Genomic DNA, 27,642 nt, shown 5'->3' with positions numbered 1-27,642 from the left:
AAGATTTACAAGGATGATACCAGAGATGTGTGGGTACACATCATGAAAGGATGAACAAGCTGGAAAACAGGCTGAGGGATAACCCAAGAGAGGTCTTTAAATTATGAAAGGTTTTGATAGAATGGATACTGAGAGAACATTTCCACTTGTGGGGAAGAGCATGACTAGAGGGGATCAATATAAGATAGTCACCAAGAAATCCAATAGGGAATTCAGAAGACACTTTTTTTTTTTTTTTACAAAGAGTGGTGTGAATGTGGAACTTGCTACCACAGGGAGTGGTTGAAATGAATAGTATAGATGCATTTAAAGGGAATCTAGACAAGCATATGAGGGAGAAGGGTATAGAGGGTTACCACGATAGATTTAGATAAGGAGGGATCAGAAGAGGCTTGAGTGGAGCATAAACACCAGCATGAACTAGTTAGGCTGAATGGCCTTTTTCTTTGCTGTATAACTTATGTATATTCAAGGCAGAGTTTGACAGATTTTGGGGTACTAAGTGATATGGGGATGGTGTGGGAAGGTGGAGCTGAGGTAGGTGATCAGCCATGGCCTTTTTGACTAGCGGAGCAGGCTTGAAGGGACCTATGGCTTACTCCTGCTCCTATTCCTTACGTTCTAATGTCTTCAGATGGATATCATTGCATAATTCAAGCAGAGGATGTATATATAGGATAAAGACAAGCCCATAACATATGACCTGTAAGAAACAATTTTACCGTCAAATGTTTTTTTTTTTGCTAATAATCAGGTTACAGTCAGAACATGCCAGACCTTGTGTTTTAATCTGTACTGTTTTAAATTTGCATTGGTGCACAGGTTAAGATATACCTGATCCAAAATACTAATAGCCACTTGATCAGCTGTCAAATAATTGCAGATGCAGAGACTAGGGAGGCAGATAACCAGGGCTTTCGCCCCTTGCTCTTACTTTGAACTCTTTTACTTAATTGATCACTAAGGCTATAAGTCAAGTGTACAGAAAACTGCAAAAACAGACTGAAAATAGCAGAACGCTCGAAGAGTTCTCAGAATCCAAATCCCAAAATAAATCTCAAATATTTGTCTGACATAAAGCACTAACAAGAGTTCTAAGAATTGTAAATACAGGGCAGACATTCATATCAGTATGCTGTTTAGTCACATGCCTGGAGGATCTCAACATTCTATGCTTCATGTAGATTTGCTCATGGGATCTTCTAAATTGACAACATTGAATATCAATTTAGGTTATGATGATGAATTCTTGCGAAAATTTGTCATTCATGATTTTGAACAACTATCAAATCTCCACTATTCTCTACACCAAGGCTTCTCCAGTCTCTCCACATAACTGAAGTCCCTCATTCCTGGTACCATTCTACTAAATTTCTTCCTCACCCTTCTCAAAGCCCTTGACATCCTTCCTAATGTGTGGCCCAGAATTGAAAACAATACTCCAACTGAGTTCTAACCAGTGTTTTATAAAGGCTCAGCATAACATTCTTGCTTTTATACTCTATTAATAAAGCCAAGGATTCCATATACTTTTTTTTAAACAGCCTTCTCAACTTCCCCTGCAACCTTAAAAAATGTGTACCACCTGGTCTTTCTGTTCCTGCACCTCTTTAAATTTTACTATTTAATTCATATTGTCTCTCCTCATTCGTCCTACCAAAATTTATCATTTCACACTTCTGTGTTAAATTCATTTGCCACTTGCCTGCCCATTTCCCCAGCCATTTACTAAGGTCCTCATTGTATACTACATTTCTAAGTTTCATGTCACCTGCAAAATTTGAAATTATGCCCTGTATACCCAGTCCAGGTCACTAACAAATATCAAAAAATACTGTTGGACTAAGACCGGCACTCTAGTCTCAAAAACAACTGTCCACTACTACTATAATAAAAGCAAAATACTGCAGATGCTGGAAATCTGAAATAAAAACAAGAAATGCTGGAAATACTCAGCAGGTCTGGCAGTATCTGTGGAGACAGAAACAGAGCTAAAGTTTCAGCTCAGTGACCCTTCATCAGAACTGGCAGATATAAGAAATGTAAAAGGTTTTAAACAAGTAAAGCAGGGGTGGGGCAAGAGATAACAAAAGAGAAGGTGGCAATAGGACAAGGTCACAGAAAATAACGGACCAGAAGGTCATGGAGCAAAGGCAAATGGTTATGTTAATGGTGTGGTGAAAGACAAAATGTTCACAGAGAAGGTGTTAATTGACATAAAAATGACCAGCTTGCGGCCAGGGCTATTCATTCTTCTGTCAGCCAACACCCTCTCTGTACTAACACGTTGTCTTTCACCACACCCCATGCTTGGGCCCAGGGCTGTTCATTTTCACTCTAACGTGCCTCGGATCGCACATCAGCAATTCACTCAGATGGTTCTGTTGAAATGTGTAGTAAACAATAACCTCCACACCAGTAACCTGCCTTCCTGCCCCTCATACCCACAAAAAAAAGTGGAATATTTATTACCATGTAACACCACATCTAATGACCCTGGTAAGGAATTGGTAAAACTAGTTATTCTGACAGTCTGGGAATACCAAAGTCGACTGGGACGTGTATTTTACTTTGAGTCAAACTGCTAATATACGTGGAGGGTGGGGAAAAGAAAAAGAAGGCTGTTCATTACATTTAAATTCACATATAACTTTACCTATTCCAGGAATAATGTGAAATTCGTCATTTACTTTCTTGTCTACAGCAGTGGTGATGATGTTAACCCTAGGAAAGGCATAAGCCACCGAGTGCACGCCCATTTCTGCCATCAGCAACGAGAGCAGGAAAATTTTATCTTCCTGCACATCATGATCCTGAAATAAGTCAGACAAGTTTTAAGAAGCAGTGTGATTTTGATCAGCTACAACACTAAATTGACGTTAAACAAATTATTTTGTCAAAACTAAGATTCCATATGCTCACTAAAATCAATAAAATTATCACAGAGACTGTTCAAAGTAATGGAAATCATTCAATTAAATTCCAAGAATCATAAAAATAAGTGGCATAACTTCAACAGATGTAACTTTACAATATTTTCATTGAACTATTTTGCTCCACAAGAATCTAGGGCTACAAATGACAATGCTGCGTAACATAATACAACAAAATTACATCCAATATTTCACAGATCCACCAGACATCATATTCTGAACTGCCACCTAATCTGAGTTAGTTCTGAGCCCTTTGTTTAGAGCAGGACAAAGAGCTGAGATCAAACATGTACACTGTCATGTTAGCCGTCATTTTGGGGACAGGAAAGTTAAATATCAGAGTTCTTCTTAAAGATATCTAACTATGTGACACAACTTTACTCTGACATCACACATTGTATGTGTTAACCCACACTGATCAAAATAAATAGTTCCAATACAATTTACAGAAGAAATAAACCTACAATTCACTGGGCAGACAACTGCTACTGTGCAGGCTCTCTCCTAACCCTTTAAACTTGGGTTCACAGTAAAAAAGATGGTTACCATATGCAGGCTTAGAGCCCTAAATGAACTGAAATCTGCTCTTTTACATGCAAGTTGACTAGCGTACCATTGGATTAACGACTACCACTTTTACCTTGGTATTTCAATCCAGAGATTGCATGGATTGTTCTTCTGAAACAAAATTAGTTCACAATTTGGCAGTTCTATCAAGGAACTTTCAGCAGAGCCTCTGATGAACATTATGTGGATACCAGAGCCCACAGAGAACCACTTCTGGCACAGTGAGCTAATAGAGTCCTGCAGATACTGGGGATACCAGCATTAACTATATTCTTTGCTGTGAGCCCAAGTTTAAGGTGCTGGGAGATAGCCTACACTGTGAAATGTGTCTACACACAGTTCTAGAATTCAAAATGTTCCTTCAATATACCAGATCAAGAATGAATTTCCAAATGTTAAGACAAACTTCTTGTTAAATAAAGTTTGAGCAACAATCCCTCAGCCATTCTGCTGTTTTTACTTGCTTTTGACATTGCCCTTTCATGTCAACCAGCTTGCCTTTGCTCATACAGACAGCTTGGCTCAGTGAACAATCAACAACTAACAAGAGTCTGCATTTGTCTCATGCATTTAATATTTCAAAGGGTGATGTGATTTCTGATATAACTGACTGATGAAAATACACAAACACCATCACTGAGGACATCTCTATAGGTTTTTTGTGTACTGACTTTCACTCCACAAATACCTCAACCAGCTGCAAAAAAATAATTTTACCATAGTTACATAAGGAAATAAAAGACTGAACTGCCATACTTCAAAAGCACAATGGAGCCTTCACCCTGCCTCCACTCATAACAAGGTCTTTCTCATATTCACCAGTTACCAACCAGGGATTGTAAATTCAAATCTGCAAAGGTGCAGTGGAGTGCCTAAAAACTGTAACATGTACCACATTTTAAGCAACTAATTACTCACCAGAAGGACTCTAACTGCCATCATTGCAGCAGCTCCTGTTGACACTGTACTGTCCATCAGAATGACGTAATCCTCACTGATCTCCTTTGGTAAGCGAAGATAATGTAGCTATACAAAAGACAGATATATTAATCAATCCAAACCCATCAAAAAGCAAGACCATTTTTAAAACTTCTAAATTAATGTTCAAACTGCAGACCAGAAATATTGTTTTTCTAACTTAGCCAACCAGAAAATTGTCCGCATTGAAAATCGCTAATCTCACAAGAACTATGACATGCAATCCATTAGATCATGGAAAAAACAGAGATCCATAATTCCAGGTTCTGGATCCTAGGTAAATAGGCTAGGACAACTACATACAAATGCCAGTATTTATTTTATTTTTAATTTTTATTTAGAGATACAGCACTGGAACAGGCCCTTCGGCCCACCAAGTCTGCGCCGACCATCAACCACCCATTTATACTAATCCTACACTAATCCCATATTCCTACCACATCCCCACCTGTCCCTATATTTCCCTAACACCTACCTATACTAGTGGCAATTTATAATGGCCAATTTACCTACCAACCTGCAAGTCTTTTGGCTGTGGGAGGAAACCGGAGCACCCGGAGAAAACCCACGCAGACACAGGGAGAACTTGCAAACTCCACACAGGCAGTACCCAGAATTGAACCCGGGTCGCTGGAGCTGTGAGGCTGCGGTGCTAACCACTGCACCATCTGCCGTGGTGGGATTTGAACCCATGTGCCCAGAGCATTAGCCTGGGGTTCTGGTTACTAGTCCATTGACACTACCACCAGGCCACTGCCTCTCATGTATACTGAAGAACTAATTTGCAGTTTGCTTATTGGTGTTGAAGTGTAAAAGCAATGATCTTTCAATAGATTTACAAATTTTCTCTATTTTGAATAGAACATTTGTGATTTAAATTCATAAGAATTAAGAAATCTTCCAGTGGACAAATAATGTTTCCACTTAAAATATGTTCTACCTCTCAAGGCTCTACTTTGACAAAGGCAATGCAGATGGGCACAGAGCCATACAGCCACAAGATCTCAGATTTTGTTTTTATGCATGTTCAGTTATTTAAGGTTATCCAGAGCGGCAGTAAAAATACTAAAATTGGCCTCCCTCTGTGAGTCAAGGAAAGCGGTGTAGGTTCCTGATCATTATCCACTGATTCTAGTCTGCAAACACTAACTATGTTGGCTCACACGAAAATAGCCACTTTGACAAGGTACCAAAGAGTTGTTGGAACCATATCCGGGCATCAGCCAACATCTACAGCAAAGGGCAGGAAAGAGAAGATAGAGACACAAACTGTCTGTCCCTCGATGGTGAAGCAGCTTCTTTCTACTTCTCTCCTCCAAGAAAATTCTGGCAAAATTGGCATTTTGCCTGTTCACACATTGTATTAAATTCATCAGCTTGTAATGCCAAAAGGTTGCTTCTCAAGAGTCCTAAATTTCTGTAATGTCTGGGAATGCAAATTACACAAACAGGCAACTAGAAAAGCATTACAAAACAATTACAGGCTTAATGACAGGTAAAACCAATAGAGGTGCTGCTACTTCGACAAAAGCATTTAACAAACAGTTCATATAATACATATTTGGCATCAAGTTTATTTATATTGGAAAATACTGACTTACTGGCAGCTGTAATACAAATTGCTGATTGATTAAGAAATATATTTATCATGTGGCTGGCGTAAGAGGTTAACCTGACTGTTATTTCAGATACAACATGGATTATAAAGATTCCAGGCGACACAATTGTTACAAGATTAATTAAACTAGATCCCCCACCAGTGGTTAATTAACATATTATGTACCTCAGGCTCCCCTGTGTCATGGTTAGTCTGAATAAGAATCTTTCCTAGTCTGATATCCTTGCACACTGCTGTTAGTGCCTGCTCCATTGTTTCACCAGCACGAAGAATGGAGACTCCAGTTATCTGAAGAACGAGGAATAATCCATTACTGCAATACTGAATTCACAGATAAAATTGTTACACAAAGTAGCCATTTCTCTTACTTTTCTACTCTGCTCTCCTAAGAGGCTGAATCTTGCTAGGGTATGTCCTCATGGGTACCAGCAGTTCACATATTTTAACCCAACATTCACAGATATCACTTTTCAGCAGAAGTCACTGGACAAAGTGCATCAGTAACAGGAACCCTGGCTGTGTTTCCCCCCCTTAGCCCAAATATATGAAGGTCAGTTTCTAGCACTAAGACCAGTGAACTCGGTATACACAAGGAATCAGACCAGGGGTGGCTTATTGTGACCTAGCTTTTATCCACTATGCAATCGACAAGCCAATAAGCTAACATCGATGCAATATTTACATATATAAACAGTAGAAGTATGTAACGATCACACTTAGATTATTTTATTTGTGATAAAAATTACTTCAAATTGTAAACTTTAAATGAGGTCTGTTGAAAGTCTATTGCTTTTAAAGAAGTCATCTAATTTCAAGTAAATAATAAAAAGATTGCACTCTTGGAGCACTAAATAAAATGTTTGTAGATAACTTTTGAATACACACAATTCTTTTGGGCCTCCTTATCTTGAAAGACAATGGGTAAGCGCCTGGAGGTGGTCAGTGGTTTGTGAAGCAGCACCTGGAGTGGCTATAAAGGCCAATTCTAGAGTGACAGGCTCTTCCACAGGTGCTGCAGAGAAATTTGTTTGTCGGGGCTGTTGCACAGTTGGCTCTCCCCTTGCGCCTCTGTCTTTTTTCCTGCCAACTACTAAGTCTCTTCGACTCGCCACATTTTAGCCCTGTCTTTATGGCTTCCCGCCAGCTCTGGCGAACGCTGGCAACTGACTCCCACGACTTGTGATCAATGTCACAGGATTTCATGTCGCGTTTGCAGACGTCTTTAAAGCGGAGACATGGACGGCCGGTGGGTCTGATACCAGTGGCGAGCTCGCTGTACAATGTGTCTTTGGGGATCCTGCCATCTTCCATGCGGCTCACATGGCCAAGCCATCTCAAGCACCGCTGACTCAGTAGTGTGTATAAGCTGGGGATGTTGGCCGCTTCGAGGACTTCTGTGTTGGAGATATGGTCCTGCCACCTGATGCCAAGTATTCTCCGGAGGCAGCGAAGATGGAATGAATTGAGACGTTGCTCTTGGCTGGCATACGTTGTCCAGGCCTCGCTGCCATAGAGCAAGGTACTGAGGACACAGGCCTGATACACTCGGACTTTTGTGTTCCGTGTCAGTGCGCCATTTTCCCACACTCTCTTGGCCAGTCTGGACATAGCAGTGGAAGCCTTACCCATGCGCTTGTTGATTTCTGCATCTAGAGACAGGTTACTGGTGATAGTTGAGCCTAGGTAGGTGAACTCTTGAACCACTTCCAGAGCGTGGTCGCCAATATTGATGGATGGAGCATTTCTGACATCCTGCCCCATGATGTTCGTTTTCTTGAGGCTGATGGTTAGGCCAAATTCATTGCAGGCAGCCGCAAACCTGTCGATGAGACTCTACAGGCACTCTTCAGTGTGAGATGTTAAAGCAGCATCGTCAGCAAAGAGGAGTTCCCTGATGAGGACTTTCCGTACTTTGGACTTCGCTCTTAGACGGGCAAGGTTGAACAACCTGCCCCCTGATCTTGTGTGGAATACACACAATACTTTTATCTTTTAACCACTATTTCTCAAACAGTCTACTGGCTACGTTTGAGACTTTTACAAATCTTCGTTTTCCAACTGACATGACTTGAACAGAAAGGCTCTTTTTTGTATGTTACAAGCATTCCAGAGAGTAAGGCATAAAATCTAAGCAACATTCCAATGTAAAACTGGAAGTTCTGCACTGTCTGAGGTGCCATGTTTCAGATGAGATGTTAAACTGAAGCCTCGTCTTTCCTCTCAGTTGCTTGTAAAAGATCGCACGGCATTATTATTTTTTTTTTGAAGAGCAGGGACAGTTTTCCCCAGTGTCCTGGCCCCTCAACACCACCTAAAAACAGATTATCTGGTCATCATCACATTGGTATAAAAACAAGAAATGCTGGAAATACTCAGCAGGTCTGGCAGCATATTTGCAGAGAAGTAGAGTGGGGTACCGCAGGGATCGTTGCTAGGACCCCAGCTATTCACAATATATATTAATGAAGCGTGCAGGAGAGCATGCCAGGAGCAGCACCAGGCATACCTCAAAATGAGGAGGGGCGGCACAGTGGCGCAGTGGTTAGCACCGCAGCCTCACAGCTCCAGCGACCCGGGTTCAATTCTGGGTACTGCCTGTGTGGAGTTTGCAAGTTCTCCCTGTGTCTGCGTGGGTTTTCTCCAGGTGCTCCGGTTTCCTCCCACAAGCCAAAAGACTTGCAGGTTGGTAGGTGAACTGGCCATTATAAATTGCCCCTAGTATAGGTAGGTGGTAGGGAAATATAGGGACAGGTGGGGATGTGGTAGGAATATGGGATTAGTGTAGGATTAGTATATATGGGTGGTTGATGGTCGGCACAGACTCAGTGGGCCGAAGGGCCTGTTTCAGTGCTGTATCTCTAAACTAAACTAAACTAAACCTGGTGAAGCTACAACACAGGACTATCTGTGTGCCAAACTGCGTAAGCAGCATGAGATAGACAGAGCTAAGCAATTCCATAACCAACGGATCAGATCTAAGCTCTGCAGTCCTGCCACATCCAGCCGTGAATGGTGGTGGACAATTAAACAACTAACTGGAGGAAGTGGCTCCACAAATATCCCTACCCTCAATGATGGGGGAGCCCAGCACATCAGTGCAAAAGATAAGGCTGAAGCATTTGCAACCTTCTTCAGCCAGAAGTGCCGAGTTGATGATCCATCTCGACCTCCTCCTAAAGTCTCCAGCATCACAGATGCCAGTGTTCAGCCAATTTGATCCACTCCGCGTGATATCAACAAATGACTGAAGGCCCTGGATACTGCAAAGGCTATGGGCACATAGCCTTTGCACACAAAAAACAGGACAAGTCCAACCCGGCCAATTACTGCCCCATCAGCCTACTCTCAATCATCAGCAAAGTGATGGAAGGTGTCATCAACAGTGCCATCAAGCTGCACTTGCTTAGCAATAACCTGCTTAGTGACGCTCAGTTTGGGTTCTGCCAGGGCCACTCAGCTCCTGACCTCATTACAGCCTTGATTCAAACATGGACAAAAGAGCTGAACTCAAGAGGTGAGGTGAGAGTGACTGCCCTTGACATCAAGGCAGCATTTGACCGAGTATGGCATCAAGGAGCCCTAGTAAAACTGAGGTCAATGGGAATCAGGGGAAAACCCTCCGCTGGTTGGAGTCATACCTAGCGCAAAGGAAGATGGTTGTGGTTGTTGGAGGTCAATCATCTGAGCTCCAGGACATCGCTGCAGGAGTACCTCAGGGTAGTGTCCTCGGCTCAACCATCTTCAGCTGCTTCAAAATGACCTTCCTTCAATCATAAGGTCAGAAGTTGGAATGTTCGCCGATGATTGCACAATGTTCAGCACCATTCGTGACTCCTCAGATACTGAAGCAGTCCATGTAGAAATGCAGCAAAACTTGGTCAATATCCAGGCTTGGGCGGATAAGTGGCAAGTAACATTCGCACCACACAAGTCCCAGGCAACGCCCATCTCCAACAAGAGAGAATCTAACCATCTCCCCTTGACATTCAATGGCATCACCATCACTGAATCCCCACTATCAACATCCTAGGGGCTACCATTGACCAGAAACTGAAAAGAAGTCGCCATATAAATACCATGGCTACCAAGAGCAGTCAGAGGCTAGGATCCTGCAGCGAGTAACTCACCTCCTGACTCCCCAAAGCCTGTCCACCATCTACAAGGCACAAGTCAGGAGTGTGATGGAATACTCTCCACTTGCCTGGATGGGTGCAGCTCCAACAACACTCAAGAAGCTCGACACCATCCAGGACAAAGCAGCCCGCTAGATTGGCACCCCATCTACAAACATTCACTCCCTCCACCACCAACGCAAAGAGGCAGCAGTGTGAGATGCACCACAAGATGCACTGCAGCAACGCACCAAGGCTCCTTAGACAGCACCTTCCAAACCCGCGACCTCTACCAACTAGAAGGACAAGGGTAGCAAATGCATGGGAACACCACCACCTGCAAGTTCCCCTCCAAGTCACACACCATTCTGACTTGGAACTATATCGCCGTTCCTTCACTGTCGCTGGGTCAAAATCCTGGAACTCCCTTCCTAAGAGCACTGTGGGTGTACCTACCGCACATGGACTGCAGCTCAAGAAGGCAGCTCACCACCACCTTCTCAAGGACAATTAGGGATAGGCAATAAATGCTGGCCTGACCAGCGACGCCCACATCCCACGAATGAATAAAAAACAAAATCTGAATGCTATAAATTGAGGGGAATAAGCAGCGAGACCTGGGTGCTCTCATACACCAATCGCTGAAGGTAAGCATGCAGGTGCAACAGGCAGTAAAAAAAAGGCAAATGGTATGTTGGCCTTCATAGCAAGAGGATTAGAGTACAGGAGCAGGGAAGTCTTGCTGCAATTATACAGGGCCTTGGTGAGACCACACCTGGAATATTGTGTGCAGTTTTGGTCTACTTATCTGAGGAAGCATGTTCTTGCTGTAGAGGGAGTGCAGCGAAGGTTTACCAGACTGATTCCAGGGATGGCGGGACTGACGTATGAGGAGAGATTGAGTCGGTTAGGATTATATTTGCTGGAGTTCAGAAGAGTGAGGGGGGATTTCTTAGAAACCTATAAAATTCTAACAGGACTTGACAGGGTAGATGCAGGAAGGATGTTTCTGATGGTGGGGCAGTCCAGAACCAGGTGGCACAGTGGCGCAGTGGTTAGCACCGCAGCCTCACAGCTCCAGCGACCCGGGTTCAATTCTGGGTACTGCCTCTGTGGAGTTTGCAAGTTCTCCCTGTGTCTGCGTGGGTTTTCTCCGGGTGCTCCGGTTTCCTCCCACAATCCAAAAGACTTGCAGGTTGGTAGGTAAATTGGCCATTATAAATTGCCACTAGTATAGGTAGGTGTTAGGGAAATATAGGGACAGGTGGGGATGTGGTAGGAATATGGGATTAGTGTAGGATTAGTATAAATGGGTGGTTGATGGTCGGCACAGACTCGGTGGGCCGAAGGGCCTGTTTCAGTGCTGTATCTCTAAAAAAAAAAAATTTAGTCTAAGGTTCCTGGTTAACCTTTCAGGTCTGAGATGAGGAGACATTTCTTCACCCAGAGAGTGGTGAGCCTGTGGAATTCGCTACCACAGAAAGCAGTTGAGGCCAAAACATTGAATGTTTTCAAGGAGTTAGATATAGCTCTTGGGTCTAAAGGGATAAAAGGGTATGGAGCGAAAGCGGGAACAGGCTACTGAGTTGGATGATCAGCCATGATCATAATGAATAGTGGAGCAGGCTCAAAAGGCCGAATGGCCTATTCCTGCTCCTATTATCTATGTTTCAGGTCAGTGACCCTTCATCAGAACTGGCAAATGTTAGAAACGTAATAGGTTTTGAGCAAATAAAGCGGGGGTGGGGCAAGAGATGTTGATAGGACAGAGAGTCACAGAGGATAACTGACCAGAAGGTCACAGAGCAAAGGGAAACGGTGTGTTAATGGTGTGTTGAAAGACAAAGCGTTAGTGCAGAGAGGGTGTTAATTGACAGAAAAACGAATAGCTCTGGTCCAAAGCACAAACATGGAAAAAACAGTGGGCAGGCACATGGTAAGAAAAATGAAAGATGAAACAAACCAAAATAAAAAATAACTAAGAATAAAAAGTGGGGCCCGTCATGCTCTGAAATTATTGAACTAAGTGTGTTGAAATGGCAAGTAACCGGAAGCTCGGAGTCATGCTTGCGGACTGAGCGAAGGTGTTCCGCAAAGCGGTCACCCAATCTGCATTTGGTCTCCCCAATGTAGAGGAGACCACTTTGTGAGCAGCGAATACAGTGTACTACATTGAAAGCAAATCGCTGCTTCACCTGAAAGGAGTGTTTGGCGCCTTGGATAGTGAGGAGAGGGGAGGTGAAGGGGCAGGTATTACACCTCCTGTGATTGCATGGGAAGGTGCCGTGGGAAGGGAGCGAGGTGTCAGGGGTAATGGAGGAGCGGACCAGGGTGTCGTGGAGGGAATGATCTCTTCGGAATGCTGACAGGGGAAGGGAAGGGAAGATGCGTTTAGTAGTGGCATCACGCTGGACGTGGTGGAAATGGCAGAGGGTGATCCTTTGGATGTGGAGGCTGGGGGGGTGGGGGGGGGGGGGGGGGAAAGAGAGAATCCTTGGTTGAGGAAAAAGGAAGACATATCAGAAGCGCTGTCGTGGAAGGTTGCACCATCAGTGTAGATGCGTTGCAGACAGAGAAACTGGGCGAATAGAATGGAGTCCTTACAGGAGGCAGGGTGTGAAGTGTAGTTGAGGTAGCTGTGGGTGTCGGTGGGCTTATAATGAATATTAGTAGACAGCCTATCCCCAGAGATGGAAACAGAGAAGTCGAGGAAGGGAAGGGAAGTGTCAGAGATGGACCATGTAAAGGTGAGAGTAGGGTGGAAATTGGAAGCAAAGTGGATAAAGTTTTCCAGTTCGGGGCGGGAGCAGAAAACGGCAGCGATACAGTCGTCAATATACCGGAAAAAGAGTTGGAGAGGGGGCCCCGAGTAGGACTCGAACAGGGAATGCTCACCATACCCTACAAAAAGACAGGCATAAACTAGAACCTATGCGGGTACCCAAAGCAACACCTTTACTGGAAGGAAGTGAATGGAGTTAAAGGAGATGTTGTTCAATGTGAGAACAAGTTCAGCCAGGCGGAGGAGGGTGGTGGTGGTGGTGGATGCAGACTGGTTGGGCCTCTGTTCAAGGAAGAACCGTCCTGGTGGGGGATGGAGGCGTAGAGAGATTGGACGTCCATAGTGAAGAGGAAGCGGCTGGGGCCAGGAAACTGGAAATTATTAAGATGACGTAAGGCGTCAGAAGAGTCACGGATGTAGGTGGGAAGAGACTGGACCAGGGGAGAAAAGACAGAGTGAAGATAGTTCAGTGGGGCAGGAACAGGCTGAAACGATGGGTCTGCCAGGACAGTCCTGTTTGTGGATTTTAGAAAGGAGAAAGGATATAGAAGCGGGCTGTTCCGGGTTGCGGGACTATGAGGTTGGAAACTGTTGAGGAAAGATCTCCAGAGGAGATGAGGTCAGTGACAATCCTGTGGACAGTAGCTTGATGTTCGGTGGTGGGGTCACAGTCCAGGGGGAAGTAGGTAGAAGTGTCTGAGAGTTGGCGCTGAGCCTCTGCAAGGTAGAGGTCAGTAAGCCAGACAACAACAGCACCACCCTTGTCTGCAGGTTTGATGCCAATGTCGGGTTAGACCCGACAGAACTGAGTGCAGCAAGTTCAGAGGGAGACAGGCTAGAGCGATTGAGGGGGACAAAGAAATTGAGGCAGCCGATGTCTCGCCGACAGTTTTCAGTGAAAAGATCAAGAGCAGGTAAGAGGCCAGAGGGAGGGGTCCAGGTGAAGGGGTCTGCTGGTCAAAGAAGTGAACCTGGAGGCAAAGACGATCGACGAAGAGCTCAACGTCATGCTGAGCGCGAAATTCACTGAGGTGGGGGTGTAAGGGATAAAATGGAGTCCTTTGCTGAGTACAGAACATTCAGGTCAGAGAGGGGATGGTCAGAGGTTATAGTGAATACACGGCAAGGGGTCAGATCAGAAGGGGTGGGATCAGAGGGAAGTGAAGGGGAAGAAGGTTCTGGAGGGGCATTAGTCCCCATCAGCTGCTGGAGCTTGCATTCCTTAACACCTGAAAGGAAGGGAAAAAGTTTTTTGTTAATGCGTCGGATAAGACGAAGGATGAAATGAAACTGCGGAGTAGAACAGCTTTGAAATAAGGTGAGGCGGTGCTTCTGGAGACAGAAGTCCAGTGTGTACATGTGGCGGCGCATGGCGCTAAGTGTGGCTCTCGGGATGCGGCAAGAGCAGAAGTCCGAGGAACATTGTATTTCTCGGAGATACCTGTAACCCCGGGTGGATTCAAAATATGAGGATGAAACTTCTGTTGGAATCCACATAGAATAAGTCGGAGCAGGAGATAGTCACTGAGGAAGGAGATGTGGCTGTGAAAACATTGGTATCTGTGGGACCATGCTGTGTGCAAATTGCCTGTCATGTTTCATTACAACAGTGACTACATTTTTAAAGGTACTTAATTGGCTGTAAAGTACTTTGGGTCATCTGGAGGTCATGAAAGGCACTTTATAAATAAAAGATAGTTAACTTTTTTTGAAAAAAGCCATCAGGCCAAACAAGCTGGTCTGATTTACAAAGATCAACCAAATAAATCTGGTTCCTAACCAGATCCTACCCTCGATTACCTCTCTCCAGGAATGCATCTAATTGGCCAGTTATATTAACTACTTCAATGGCATTCCCTCATAACTTACTCCACAATTATTACTCTCTGAATAAAATAGCAGAGGAAAACATCACACAGTATTTGTAAGGGATCTGACTGAGGCTTTGTGTAAAAACATCACATTAATAACCAAAAATTGTAAAGACCGCCTAGACAACAGTGAGATGCTCACCCTCTTTCCACCAAATCTCTTTCCTTCATACAGTTCTCCTTGAGGTGTTTCCACTGTAACAGCCTATAAATATTCATCACAAAGAAGTTATTAATCAGTAAAAGAAGCATTTTGCCGTCAGTTATTTTCTGACAGTAAAAACCAATACAATAAATGTGGGACTTGTGCCAGACTACAACACAGCTCAAAATGTGAGCCTCATTCTGTCCCCTTGTTTCATTCCTCGTTATCTTACAAAGAAATACATAGAGGAGGTTACTACATGGAAACAGGCTATTCCGTCCAATGAGTTCACATTGGTGTTTATCCTCCACAAGAGCAGTAGTACCGATTCCATATGCCCACTCTCTTCCCAAAACCACTTATTCGTTTTTCTCTTCAATTAACAATTTAACTTGTTCTTAAATGTTGAAATGGCCTTTGCTTCCATCACTAACAAGCCTCTGTAAAAATATGTTTCCTGCTCTCTATCCTAAAACTTTTACATTTAATCTTATACCCATTTCCCCTTGTTCTAGACCCCTCAACAACCAGAAACACAATGTTCCCAGTACTTTGTCCCATCCCTTCATAATTTCAAACACCTATCAAATCACCCTTTAACCCTTTGTTCTAATAAAAACACACTAATCATTCTTGGCAAAATGAAAACCATTGAAGTCTGTTTCCATCATTATGAAACTAAATCACACTAAATATCAGGCCAAATGCAATTTTTTTTTGCACATCAGGTCCAATACCCTCAAATGATCTCAATGACAAGCACAGCAGAAAAATTTACCTTGAGTGGCAAGAAAGAAAGGGCATGTTCAATCAGCAACCTCATTAGTCTCTTTGAATAGAAGATGAACTCATCTCGACTTGTGTCTTTATTTCTGTGCAACAGACAAGAAATAATCAAACCATTTTATATATGCAATAACATTTCTGAAATGTCACATGCAGTGTGCCAGTTTTAATCAAAAGATTACATTTTTGAAAATACTAATTGAAAACTACATTACCATACATTAACTTTCTCAATTAAAGCAAAACTAAATCCAATTTAGTTTTATAAGAAACAATGGAATGAAGGAATACAGAAACTAATTAAAAGGTTCAAATGACACAGTAAACTGCAAAAGAAAAGCTCAAGTGGAACGCTTTAGGTGTCAGCCTTGGCTCAGTGGTATCACTACCACTCGAGTCAAAAGATCATTGGTTCAATGCCCACTCCAGAGAGTTGATGTGTGCAAATTGGCTGCCGTGTGGGCCCTCATTACATCAACTATATTTCAAAAGTACTTAACTAACTTTGAAGTACTTTGGGACACCCCGATAATGTGAAAAGTAACATACAAATGCAAGTCCTTTCATTCTTTAAGTGGTTTAAAAGTGTATTCAAACTAGGTTAGCTTAATGCTATGAAATTTGCTCCAATTTATTTTAGATCAGTTGGGTGTCTGACGAAAGTAGAAACCCATCAATACATTTAAGAGTTTCCAAATAAAGCTGAGAAATCAACAGCCACGTGTCAGAGTTTCCGTTTACACAATATGGAGTGTGTACAATCTCCTTGTAAGGACACATCCCACATATTTAAATCCAGACAGCTCAAGTCCAGATTGGTGAAACCAAGAATCACAAATCTCCAAGTATATGCACGGGTACTGCTGGAGTATAAGCATGTAAAAATCAGCCAGCACATCAGACTGGTAAGATTTAATTGCTTGTCCAACTATTATCACTCTATACCAGATTCCAGTGGCAGGAATCCCAACACAGCCCCATCTACACCCCCACCAGCCAGTGATATGCCTAGTTCCTCCAGGTTCCTTTTGTGAGCAAGTTGACTGGTCAATCAATAATAGTGCCCTGAACTAGTTTTGACCTGGATGATTCAGGTATTGGATTACTAAACCTACCACAGAAGGCGGAGATGTTTCTATTGGGCATGTTATCCTGAAGACCCCTCACTCCCAAGATTGTAAGAAAACCGATGAGCCTTATTTGTGAACCAGGACCTCCTCACATGTGATATGAGAAGCACAACTCAACATAAAACTGCAACCATCCCAACCAAAGCATGAGCACACACTATAACCCACTGAAAGGTGGTTCTACCAGCTAGTACAGAGTTTCAGCAGAAGTTACTCTTCTCTCCTCAACCCAAACATAGCAAAACACCAAGACCTGGATATATGAGCACGTGATCTTATCCCCAACCACCAGGTAACATTTTCCAGCAGTTACCATCCTAAGTCTCAGATTTTCTTTATCACAGATATGACAGGCACCTCCATTCAACACAGTGGTAGGACCTACACTGACCAACTCCTTGATGGCTATAGGCGTCAACATCCAATGTCGCATACCAGGTTTACTCATTATGCACTACTTAATCGAGGCTGCCAGTTGTGATGCCAGCTTCCCCTCCATGACATTCAGTTAACATTTCAGGGTATTGTACAGTGAACACCAATCTTATATTATCAGTTACACTGTATTTATGGGTTGGATCCTTCATGCACTCAAGTAACTTGTAATCAGGCCCCAGACGACAATCAATGGCTGTATTGGCAAGACTATCCCCCCATTAAGTGTACCCCTTAGCTACATGAATGAGATATCAACCGTTTTCTTCCCCTCTTGGTATGGGTGCTCTGCTCTTGTAAATTATACTTTTTTTAAAAAATATGCTAAAGCAAGTCTAAAATTACCTGATAATTGTGTGCAATCCTCTAACCTGTGGAGTGCTTTCAAGGACGCTTAGCTTATCTGGCAGTGGTTGTCCTTGGTGGGCAGAGGCCAGGGCTGCTCTGTAGAAATAAATGGAATAGATGAAATTTTTTTCCGGAAAACAACACAGCCATTAAATGCAAAAGTAAATTTGTCTTCAAGTTAATAATACTGTTAGACATTACTGCAAGACCATTTTCTCATTTGTCACAAACTGCTAGCTAGAAATATAAAAACGGATCTTAAGAGTTTCTATAGATATTTTAAAAAACAAAAGTTAACAAAATGAGCGCTGATCCTATGGAAAGCGAGTCCGGGGAATTAATGGAAAATAAGGAGCTGGCAGACGAATTGAACAGGTATTTTGCAACAGTCTTCACCATAGAGGATACAAGTAACATCCCAGAATTAGCTGTAAGTCAGGAAATGGAAGGGAGGGAGGAACTCAAGAAAATTACAAATCACCAGGGAAGTGGTACTGAACAAACTGTTGGAGCTGCGGGCTGACAAGTCCCTGGGTCCTCACTGACTTCATCCTAGGGACCTGAAAGTGGCCACTGAAATAGCTGGTTGGTTTTAATTTTCCAAAATTCCCTAGATTCGGGGAAGGTTCCATGTGATTGGAAAATAGCCAATGTAACTCCTTTATTCAAAAAGGGATGGAGACAGAAAGCAGGAAACTACAGGCCGGTTAGCTTAACATCTGTCTTAGGGAAAATGTTAGAATCTATTATTAAAGATGTTAAAGGAGGGCACTTAGAAAAATTCAAGGTAATGAGGCAGAGTCAACTTGGCTTTGTGAAAGGTAAATCATGTTTAACCAATTTATTGGAGTTCCTTGAAGTAACATGCACTGTGGATAAAGGGGAACTGGTGGATGTACTGTACTTAGATTTCCAGCGGGCAGTTCATATGGTGTCATTGCGGAAAATATAAGCTCATGGTGTAGGGGGTAACATATTAGCATGCATAGCAGATTGGCTAGCTAACAGGAAACAAGAGAGTAGGCATAAATGGGTCATTTTCTGGTTGGCACGTTGTAACGAGTGGTGTGCCAAAGGGTTCAGTGCTGGGGCCTCAACTTCTTACAATTTAAATAAATGACTTGGATGAAGGGACCGAAGGTATGGTTGCTAAATTTGCTGATGACACAAAGAAATGTAAGAAAATAGTTGCGAGGAGGACATAAGGAGGCTACAACGGGATATAGATAGGATAAGTGAGTAGGAAAAGATCTGGTAAATGGAGTATAATGTGGGAAAATGTGAAATTGCCCACTTTGGCAAGGAAGAATAAAAAAAGCATATTATTTAAATGGTGAGAGATTGCAGAGCTGAGATGCAAAGGGATCTTGGTGTCCTAGTGCATGAATCGCAAAAGGTTAGTATGAAGATACAGCAAGTAATTAGGAAAGCTAATAGAATGTTACCGTTTATTGCGAGGGGAATTGAATACACAAGTAGGGAAGTCATGCTTCAGCTATACAGGGTATTGGTGAGACCACATCTGGAGTATTGGTCACCTTATTTAATGAAGGATGTAAATGTGTTGGAAGCAGTTCAGATGAGGTTTACTAGACTAATACCTGGAAAGGGCGGGTTGTCTTATGAGGAAAGGTTGAACAGGCTAGGCTTGTATCGCTGGAGTTTAGAAGAGTAAGAGGCGGCTTGATTGAAACATATGAGGGGTCTTGACAGGGTGGATGTGGAAAGGATGTTTCCTTTTGTGGGAGAATCTAGAACTAGGGGTCACTGTTTAAAATTAAGGGGTCGCCCATTTAAGACAGAGATGAGGTCAAGTTATTTCTCTCAGAGGGCCATACGTCTTTGGAACTCTCTTCCTCAAAAGGCAGTGGAAGCAGAGTCTTTGAATATTTTTAAGGAGAGGTAGATAGATTTTTGATCAGCAAGGGAGGTGAAAGGTTATTGGGGGTAGGCAGGAATGTGGAGTTGAGGTTATAATCAGATCAGCCATGATCTTGTTGAATGGTGGAGCAGGCCCGAAGTGCCAAGTGGCCTACTCCTGCTCCTAATTCGTATGTTCTTATTTGACATTAACAAAACTGTGGTTCTGTACTTTTAAAAAGAAACCATTCCTTTTGTTGGCACTCTAGACATTTTCTCTTAGATAGGATCATTCAAATTAGAAGACTTCATAAAATTGTGAGTAAAGGCTTGTTTTTAAATTCAAATATCATCCTACATCAATTAAACTTTCAAGTAAGAAGTTAAATTCTACAAACTTCATTAATACTATCGTCAATAGAAATCCTAGTTATAAAAAGTAGAAGTGTTGCAGACTGAAAAGATCCTAAACTCAATCCTAAATCTGTGCTTAGTTAACCAGTCTCAACCAGGGCAATGGTAGTGTTGCGAGAATTAGTCTCACCACCCCTTGGTGAGAAAGGGGAGCACCAGCCAGGGTTGCCACTTTGATCTGTTTTCCAGTAACACCTTCTGAAAGTGTTTATGTGCAGATATCAAGTAAAGACAGTATTGGGCTCAGGCACAGCACTCCCATGGTTCATTCGCCTCTCAACATTCACTGTCGAGGCTGATAATGACTAAATAATGACCACTTGGGTGATGTATCAGAGGGTGCTTGGTGCATATGGAACTACATTCCACCAAGGAGTCAATGCCTTTAGGAAAGGAGATGATGGGAGAAAATAAAAACTAATGCTGAAAGTGCATCTAGATATATTTACAAAATTCTTCAAATTTTAGGTTTTATTCATGTCAGAAAATGGACTTACTTTTTGCTGCCATCAGAGGGCACTATACACCGTTACCCAGTGGTAATCCCCAGATTTTGCTTTGCACACTGACTACCTACTTTACATGTCTAATCGAAGGTCCTCAGGTCATTTTTTGAACAGAGAAATGAGTTTCCTTTCTAATGCTACATATTCTTTATATATGTTCACAGATGCTTTAAAATGAGAAATGTGAAGTGATTCATTTTGGCAGTAGACACAATATAAAGGGTACAATTCTAGAGGGGGGTGCAGGAGCAGAGGGACCTAGGTGTATATGCGCATAGGTCATTGAAGGTGGTAGGACAGGTTGAGAGAACGGGTAATAAAGCATACAATATCCTGGGCTTTATTAATAGGGGCATAGAGTACAAGAGCAAGGAAGTTATGTTGAACTTGTATGAGACACTAGTTCAGCCTCAGCTGGAATACTGCGTCCAGTTCTGGGTGCCGCACTTTAGGAAAGACGTGAGGGCATTGGAGAGAGTACAGAAAAGATTCACGAGAATGGTTCCAAGGATGAGGTACTTCAGTTATGAAGATAGATTGGAGAAGTTAGGACTGTTTACCCTGGAAAAGAGAAGGCGGAGAGGTGATTTGATAGAGCTATTCAAAATCATGAGGGGTCTGGACAGAGTAGAGAGAGAGAAACTGTTCCCATTGGTGAAAGGATCGAGAACGAGAGGGCATAGATTTAAAGTATTCGGTAAGAGAAGCAAAACTGACATAAGGAAAAATATTTTCACGCAGCGAGTGGTTAAGGTCTGGAATGCGCTGCCTGAGAATGTGGTGGATGCAGGTTCAATTGAAGCATTCAAAAGGAAATTAGACAGGGATATGAAAAGATAGGATAGATAGGAAGAAACTTTTTCCCTTAGCGGAGGGGTCAAGAACCAGGGGGCATAGATTTAAGGTAAGGGGCAGCTGGTTTAGAGGGGATTTGACGGAAAAAAAATTTCATCCAGAGGATGGTTGGAATCTGGAACACACTGCCTGAAGGGGTGGTAGAGGCAGGAACCCTCACAACATTTAAGAAGTATTTAAATGAGTACTTGAAACGCCATAGCATACAAGGCTATGGGTCAAGTGCTGGAAAATGGGATTAGAATAGATAGGTGCTTGATGGCCAGCATAGACATGATGGGCCGAAGGGCCTGTTTCTGTGTTGGATAACTCTATGACTCTAAAAGGAAAAATGTGCAGGGTTACAGGGGGAAGGCAGGGGAATGGAACTGAGGGAATTGCTCTTTCAGAGAGCCAGTGCAGACACGATGGACTGAAAGGCTTCCTTCTGCACTAATGATTCTGTGAAAATGGAATTGGATTTTCTTTTAATATGAAGGTGAATACATCTGACGAAGCATCGTGGCGCAAATTGCAAATGAAAATGTAAACCCATTTTCTCTCTTCAGATTTGGTGACAATGGCAATACGGAAATTAAAAATGGCAAGGACTGGGTGCTTAATATACAAGGACAGAAAGTGTTCAGAAAAGATAAAGGATAAAAGGGAGGTTGGGTGACAGTACTGATTAGGGAATATATTGTAGTGTTGTAAAGAGGGGTTGTCGTTGAGAGGGCAAGGACAGAATCCATCTGGGTAGAGTAGCAAAAGGTGTATGAAGACACTACCAGGGGTATTCTATAGAGAGAGGGAGGGCGAGAGGGGGAGGGGGGGGACCAAGTGGCTGTGAGGGAGTACACGGGTAAAAGTGATCATCAGATCATAACATTTAGACTAGTAATGCAGAAAAGCAAGGAACAATATAACGTGGAATGTCTAGATTGGAAAAGAGCTAATTTCAATGCGATGAGTAGGGATCTAGCTAGGACAGAATGGAGCCAAAGACTGACAGGAAGAGCTGTATCGGAACAATGGGTTATCTCAAAGAGATGCTTCAGGTACAGGCTACGTACATTCCAACAAGAGCGAAAGGTCGGGTAACCAAGAACAGGGCTCCTTGGTTGACAAGGGAGATAGAGATTATGATGAAACAAAAAAAAAAGTGAATGTATGATGCATGTCAGGTGAACTCATCAAGTGAGAACCAGGACAAGTACAATTAAGTTGAGAGAGGAGGTGAACAGAAAAATATGACTGACAGGAGAATATGAGAATAGAATGGCAGTCAACATAAAAGGGAACCCAAAAATCTTCTACCGGCATACAAATAGTACGCAGGTAATAAGAGGTGGAGTGCGGCCTATTAGGGACAAAGAGGGTTAATATAGGCTTACAGGCGCAGGTCAAGGATAGAATATTTAATGAGTACTTTGTACCAGTGTTTAGTAAGAGAAAGGAATCTGACAAAATATCAGAAGAAGTGGAGAGGGTAGAGGCAGTGGATAGGGTAAAAAGTGAGAGGGAGGAGGTACTGAAAAGGCTGGCTAGGCTGAGGGTAGATAAGTCACCTGGTCCGGATGGTTTGCATCCCAGGTTGAGAAAGGAAGTGGGGTGGAGATAGTGGAAGTGCTTGCCATAATCTTCCAATATTCCCTAGATACAGTGGAGGTGCCAGAGGATTGGAGAGTGGCAAATGTGGCACCCTTATTCAAGAAAGGATGTAAGGACAGTCCTAGCAACTACGTGCCAGTTAGTTTATCAGTAGTGGGTAAGGTTTTATAAACAATAATCAGGGGGGCGGAGTGGGGAAATATCAACTGGCACTTGGAGAGGCTTGAGTTAATTAAGGAGAGCCAACATGAAATTGTAAAGGTCAGATTTTGCTTGACCATTCTAATTGAATTTTTTGATGCAGTAACAGAAGGTTGATGAAGGGAATGTGGTGAATGTTATCTATATGTATTTTAAGAAAGCATTTGAAAAAGTACCACATAAAAGGCTGGTTAAACAAAACTGAGACTCAAGGAATAGGAGGGTTAGTGTCCAGTTGGATAAAAGGTTGGCTCAAGGACAGAAAACAGCGAGTTGTAGTAAACTGTTTTTCAGACTGCAGGATGGTAGACAGCAATGCTCCCTGAAGGGTCATTGCTGGGACCACTGCTTTTTTTATATATATATATACATACAAAGTTGCATTTCAAAATTTGCCGATGATACCAAATTTGGAGGAGTGGCAAATAGTGAGGGTGATACAAATCAATTGCAATAGGACATAAATAGGCCAGCAGAATGGGCAGACAAGTGGTAAATTGAATTTAATACACAGAAGAGTGAGGTGGTGCACTTTGGCAGAAGGGATAGAGTGAGGTAATATAGAATTAATGGCACAGTTCTAAAGAGTGTGCAGGAACAGAGGGACCCAGGGTAAACGTGCATCAATCTTTGAAGGTGGCAGGACATACTGAGAGAGTGGTTAGCAAAGCATATGGGATCTTGAGCTTCATAAATAGAGGCATTCAGTACAAAAGCAGGAAGTTATGCTGAACCTTTATAAAGCTGTTAGGCCCCAACTGGACTGTCGCATCCAATAACGGTCACTACACTTTAGGAAAGACGTGAGGGTCCTTGAGCGGGTGCAGAGGAGATTTACCAAGATGATTCCAGGGATGGGGGTTTTAGTTACAAGGTTAGGTTGGAAAAGCTAGGGTTGTTCTCACTGAAACAAAGGAGATTGAGGGGAGATTTGACAGAGGAGTACAAGATTATGACAGGCTTAGATAAGTTAGACAAGGAAAAACTGTTCCTATTAACTGATGATGCAGTTTAATCCAGTTTCTTTTAAAAACCATTGATTGATTGTCTCCGCTTCCACCACCCTAGTGGGCAGCAAGTTCCAAGTCATTACCACACACTGCGTAAAAAGGTTCTTCCTCATATTCCCCCTGCATCTTTTACCCAAAACCGTCAATCTGTGTCCTCCAGTCTTTGTAAGGGGCAGGGTGGGGGCGGTTGTTTGGAAAAGAAGGCTGTCAGTGATCTGGAGACTTCCTTGTGGCAGCAGTCGGTGAAGCCACAGGGGTGGGGGAGGGGCTGCTGCAGTGGTAGGAAAATTAAAAGGGCAATGTTCTCAGGCTGCTAGCGACAGTGCGCAAAAGGCTTCTGCCCTATACTGGGAGACTCCCCCAATACCTCAAATATAAAATTCTCATGTTTGTGTTTATTGCCAATCGTGGCTTGAACTGGCTCAATCGCCAACTTCTGCCAGGCCAAGAACCCCCTTCTCCTTGAATTTTATCTTGCTGTGAACCCTGCCTCTTGTGCATCCCCTATCCTTCCCCCCCACCATAGGCAGCTTGGTTTCAGCCATCTTGGCTCCACACTTTAGAATTAGCTCACTAAACCTCGTCCACATTCTTCTTCATCTTTAAGACTCACTTTAAAATCTATTTCTTTGATCAAGCTTTTGGTCATTCTCAAATTCTTTTGTTGGCTGGGCCCCCAAATCTTTCCCTTCTACATTGGAAATGCCTCGAGATATTTTTCTGTTTAAGGTGCTATATAAATGGAAGTTGCTGTTACGTACTTGTCTTACACACAGATTGTTCTGTATCTGAGTATATATGGCATCAAAATGCACATGTACTTCAGAATTTCCTTCCTTATATAGTTTCTGACCTAATTCTTATGCAAGTAATTTAAACAAGCATCAATTGTTGCTCTGATTAGCAAGGCGGGTACGTTTATCAGTTACAGGGATAATTGCACTCTGCAGAGAATATTGCATACACAGTTCAAACGTACTAACAAAAAATTACTTATGGCAATTTTCTGCCATCTGTGCCATGATCTATAGGTCTATCCTGATTAAAACAGTTTGTATGATGTGCATATTTTTGATTTGCTTTTCCATTGGAGGACAACCTGAGATGGGATGGCTCACTAAAATGAACTGTGGAAGCAATATATGGAAATACCTACTTCATATACAAGTTATTCTACTCCTGTAGTGCAATAAAAGCATCTTTAAATGGAATCCTATGACTGTATTTGAAATGTATATATTTTTTTCAAGGCAGGAATGCAGTAAAAAGAGGGCCTCAATAGTTTTAATTTTTTGCAATCCAAAGTATTGCCAGGTATTAAAGCTAAACTACAGAAAGGATACATGTCAAAAATTTGCTCCTATAAACAGTAATATCGAGGGACAAAAAGCTACAGTAAAACATTTAGAAGATATTTGATAGTCAACAAATATAACTGGCAAACTGATGTGTTCAGGTGGTCAACAGTTCCCTCACTTGTCATTGGTACCTTTGTTCCCCCCAAGTCACTCACGATCTCCCAAAGCCCTTCATTTCCCAACACAGTTCTCACCGACTATCATTCCACTCCCAAAAAGGTCACCCATGGCCCATCCTCTCCGACTACTGCTCCATGTCTATCCCTCCCTTTCCTTTATTCTAAGGTGGATGGAGTAGAAAAGTAGGGAAGTCTTGCTACAGGGTGCTGGTGAGACCAGACCTAGAGTACTGTTACTAGCATTGGAGGCAGTTCTGAGCAGGTTCACTAGGTTGATTCCTGGGATGAAGGGGTTGTCTTATAAGGAAAGTTTGAGCAGGTTAGGCTGATACTCATTGAGTTTAGAAGAATGAGAGGTGATCTTATTGAAAGATATAAGATTCTGATGGGGCTTGACAGGGTATATGCTTAGAGGTTTCCCCTCGTGGGGGAATCTAGAATTAGGGGGCACAATTTCAGAATTAAAGGTCTCCCATTTAAGACAGAAATTAGGAGGAATTTCTTCTCTCAGAGAGTTGTTAATCTATGGAATTCTCTGCCCCAGAAAGCAGTAGAGACTAGTCATTGAATATATTCAACGCTGAGTTCAACAGATTTTTGATCTACAAGGGAGTCAAGGGTTATGGGGCGGGCAGGCAGGAAAGTGGAGTTGAGGCCACGATCAGATCAACCAAGATCTTACTGAATGGCAGGGCAGGCTTTAGGTGCCAAATGGGCTACTCCTCTTCCTATTTCTTATGTTATGTTCTTTCCAAAGCCCTTAGATACACCACTGCATTTCAGCTCCCTGCAGAGTCTCTCACAATTTCATCTAAACTCACTTCTCAGTCCAAAGTGGTTGATATGATAATCCTCTTGGTCTGCCTCAACCTCTCCATAATGTTCAATGAGCTGATCACACCCTTTCCCTCTACTACATCCCCAGCCTGTGGAATTGCCCTTGCATAGTTCCACTCCTATGTGTCCCCCCAATACAGCAAGCACATCTCCAGAAATGACTTCACAACTCTCATAAGGTCAACTCTGGAGTATCCCAAGGATTCATCCTTATTTACAAGTTACTCCTCTGAACATTATCTGTAGGCACAGGTAAGCAGAGATGTATATACATCTACATGTATACTGATGACATTAAGCTGCACTTCTCCAGAGCTGCTTTCATCTGGTGACTGCCTCCATGATTGCTGTCAATTTGACATTAAATTGGTGAGACTTTCTCTGATATTCCTAAGTAGTAATTTCTCAAGCTTTTCTTTAATAATATTTAGCCATTAGGTGCACATTGTTCAATAATATGAATATTGGCCATCATTTCTCATTAATTAGGATACATTTAAAGTAGTGTAAACAAGGGAACTTCATGCATTCTGCAAATGCTAAGCCACGGCTAGTTTTTCATCACAACCAAACATCAAAGAACACCTCTATAATATGCTGAGTACTCAGTTGTATCCATTTCAATATTCATAACAGGGCACTCAAATAATAGAATTGACATGTTTATACTGCATTGTCCCAAATTTTAAAGAAACACAATGAATACCATCTCCACTTAAATACATATTTTAAACACAAGATAAATAAAAAATACCTTCAAAATTCAGTGCATACACATCTGATAACCAAACTTCTTTGTTCACTCAGTTCCTTAATATTCAAAAAACTTCCAACTTATTAAAACTACTTTGTGAGGAATGCCAAGACAAGAAACAACTTAAGATGCAACAACGCCAAACAGCAAGAAAAATGAAACTAAGTGCAAATTAACATTAAGAGTTGAAAACAAAACTCAAAATACACAAGTTGTCCTCACATATCCCAGCGAAGTTTCCTCTGTTCAGTTCAGAATTATTCAATGCGAGACAATTGATGAAATAGTCATAGACAGAAAGAGAAGACATCTATATTAGGTGCTAGCACAAAGAAAAGCACATATGTACTGAGAAAGCATTAGGAAGCTGTCCAAAATTCATTTTTGAAGCAAGGCATTTCAGGAAAGAAAAACAGAACAATTTTCTGACAAT

General features: G+C 42.4%; 1 protein-coding gene across 4 annotated transcripts in view; it reads right to left on the bottom strand.

Annotated features, from left to right (window-relative positions):
- Positions 1-27,642, bottom strand: part of si:ch211-243j20.2 (uridine-cytidine kinase-like 1) — a 129,277-nt gene that overhangs the window by 8,992 nt on the left and 92,643 nt on the right. For 3 of the 4 annotated variants that reach the window (XM_068024084.1, XM_068024087.1, XM_068024086.1), the window contains 7 exons: positions 27,432-27,451; positions 17,703-17,801; positions 15,785-15,878; positions 15,004-15,066; positions 6,262-6,384; positions 4,419-4,526; positions 2,657-2,813 (listed from right to left, as the gene is read on the bottom strand). In XM_068024084.1, coding sequence (XP_067880185.1) covers positions 2,657-2,813; positions 4,419-4,526; positions 6,262-6,384; positions 15,004-15,066; positions 15,785-15,878; positions 17,703-17,801; positions 27,432-27,451 — 664 coding nt within the window. The remainder of the gene's footprint in view (positions 1-2,656; positions 2,814-4,418; positions 4,527-6,261; positions 6,385-15,003; positions 15,067-15,784; positions 15,879-17,702; positions 17,802-27,431; positions 27,452-27,642) is intronic. The other variant, XM_068024085.1, reaches the window with a different exon arrangement.

The sequence above is a fragment of the Heterodontus francisci genome, chromosome 3 (genome assembly GCF_036365525.1).
Source record: "Heterodontus francisci isolate sHetFra1 chromosome 3, sHetFra1.hap1, whole genome shotgun sequence".
NCBI lineage: Eukaryota > Metazoa > Chordata > Chondrichthyes > Heterodontiformes > Heterodontidae > Heterodontus > Heterodontus francisci.
Note: the sequence above shows the minus strand (reverse complement) of the source record. Positions and strands in the feature narration are given on the sequence as shown.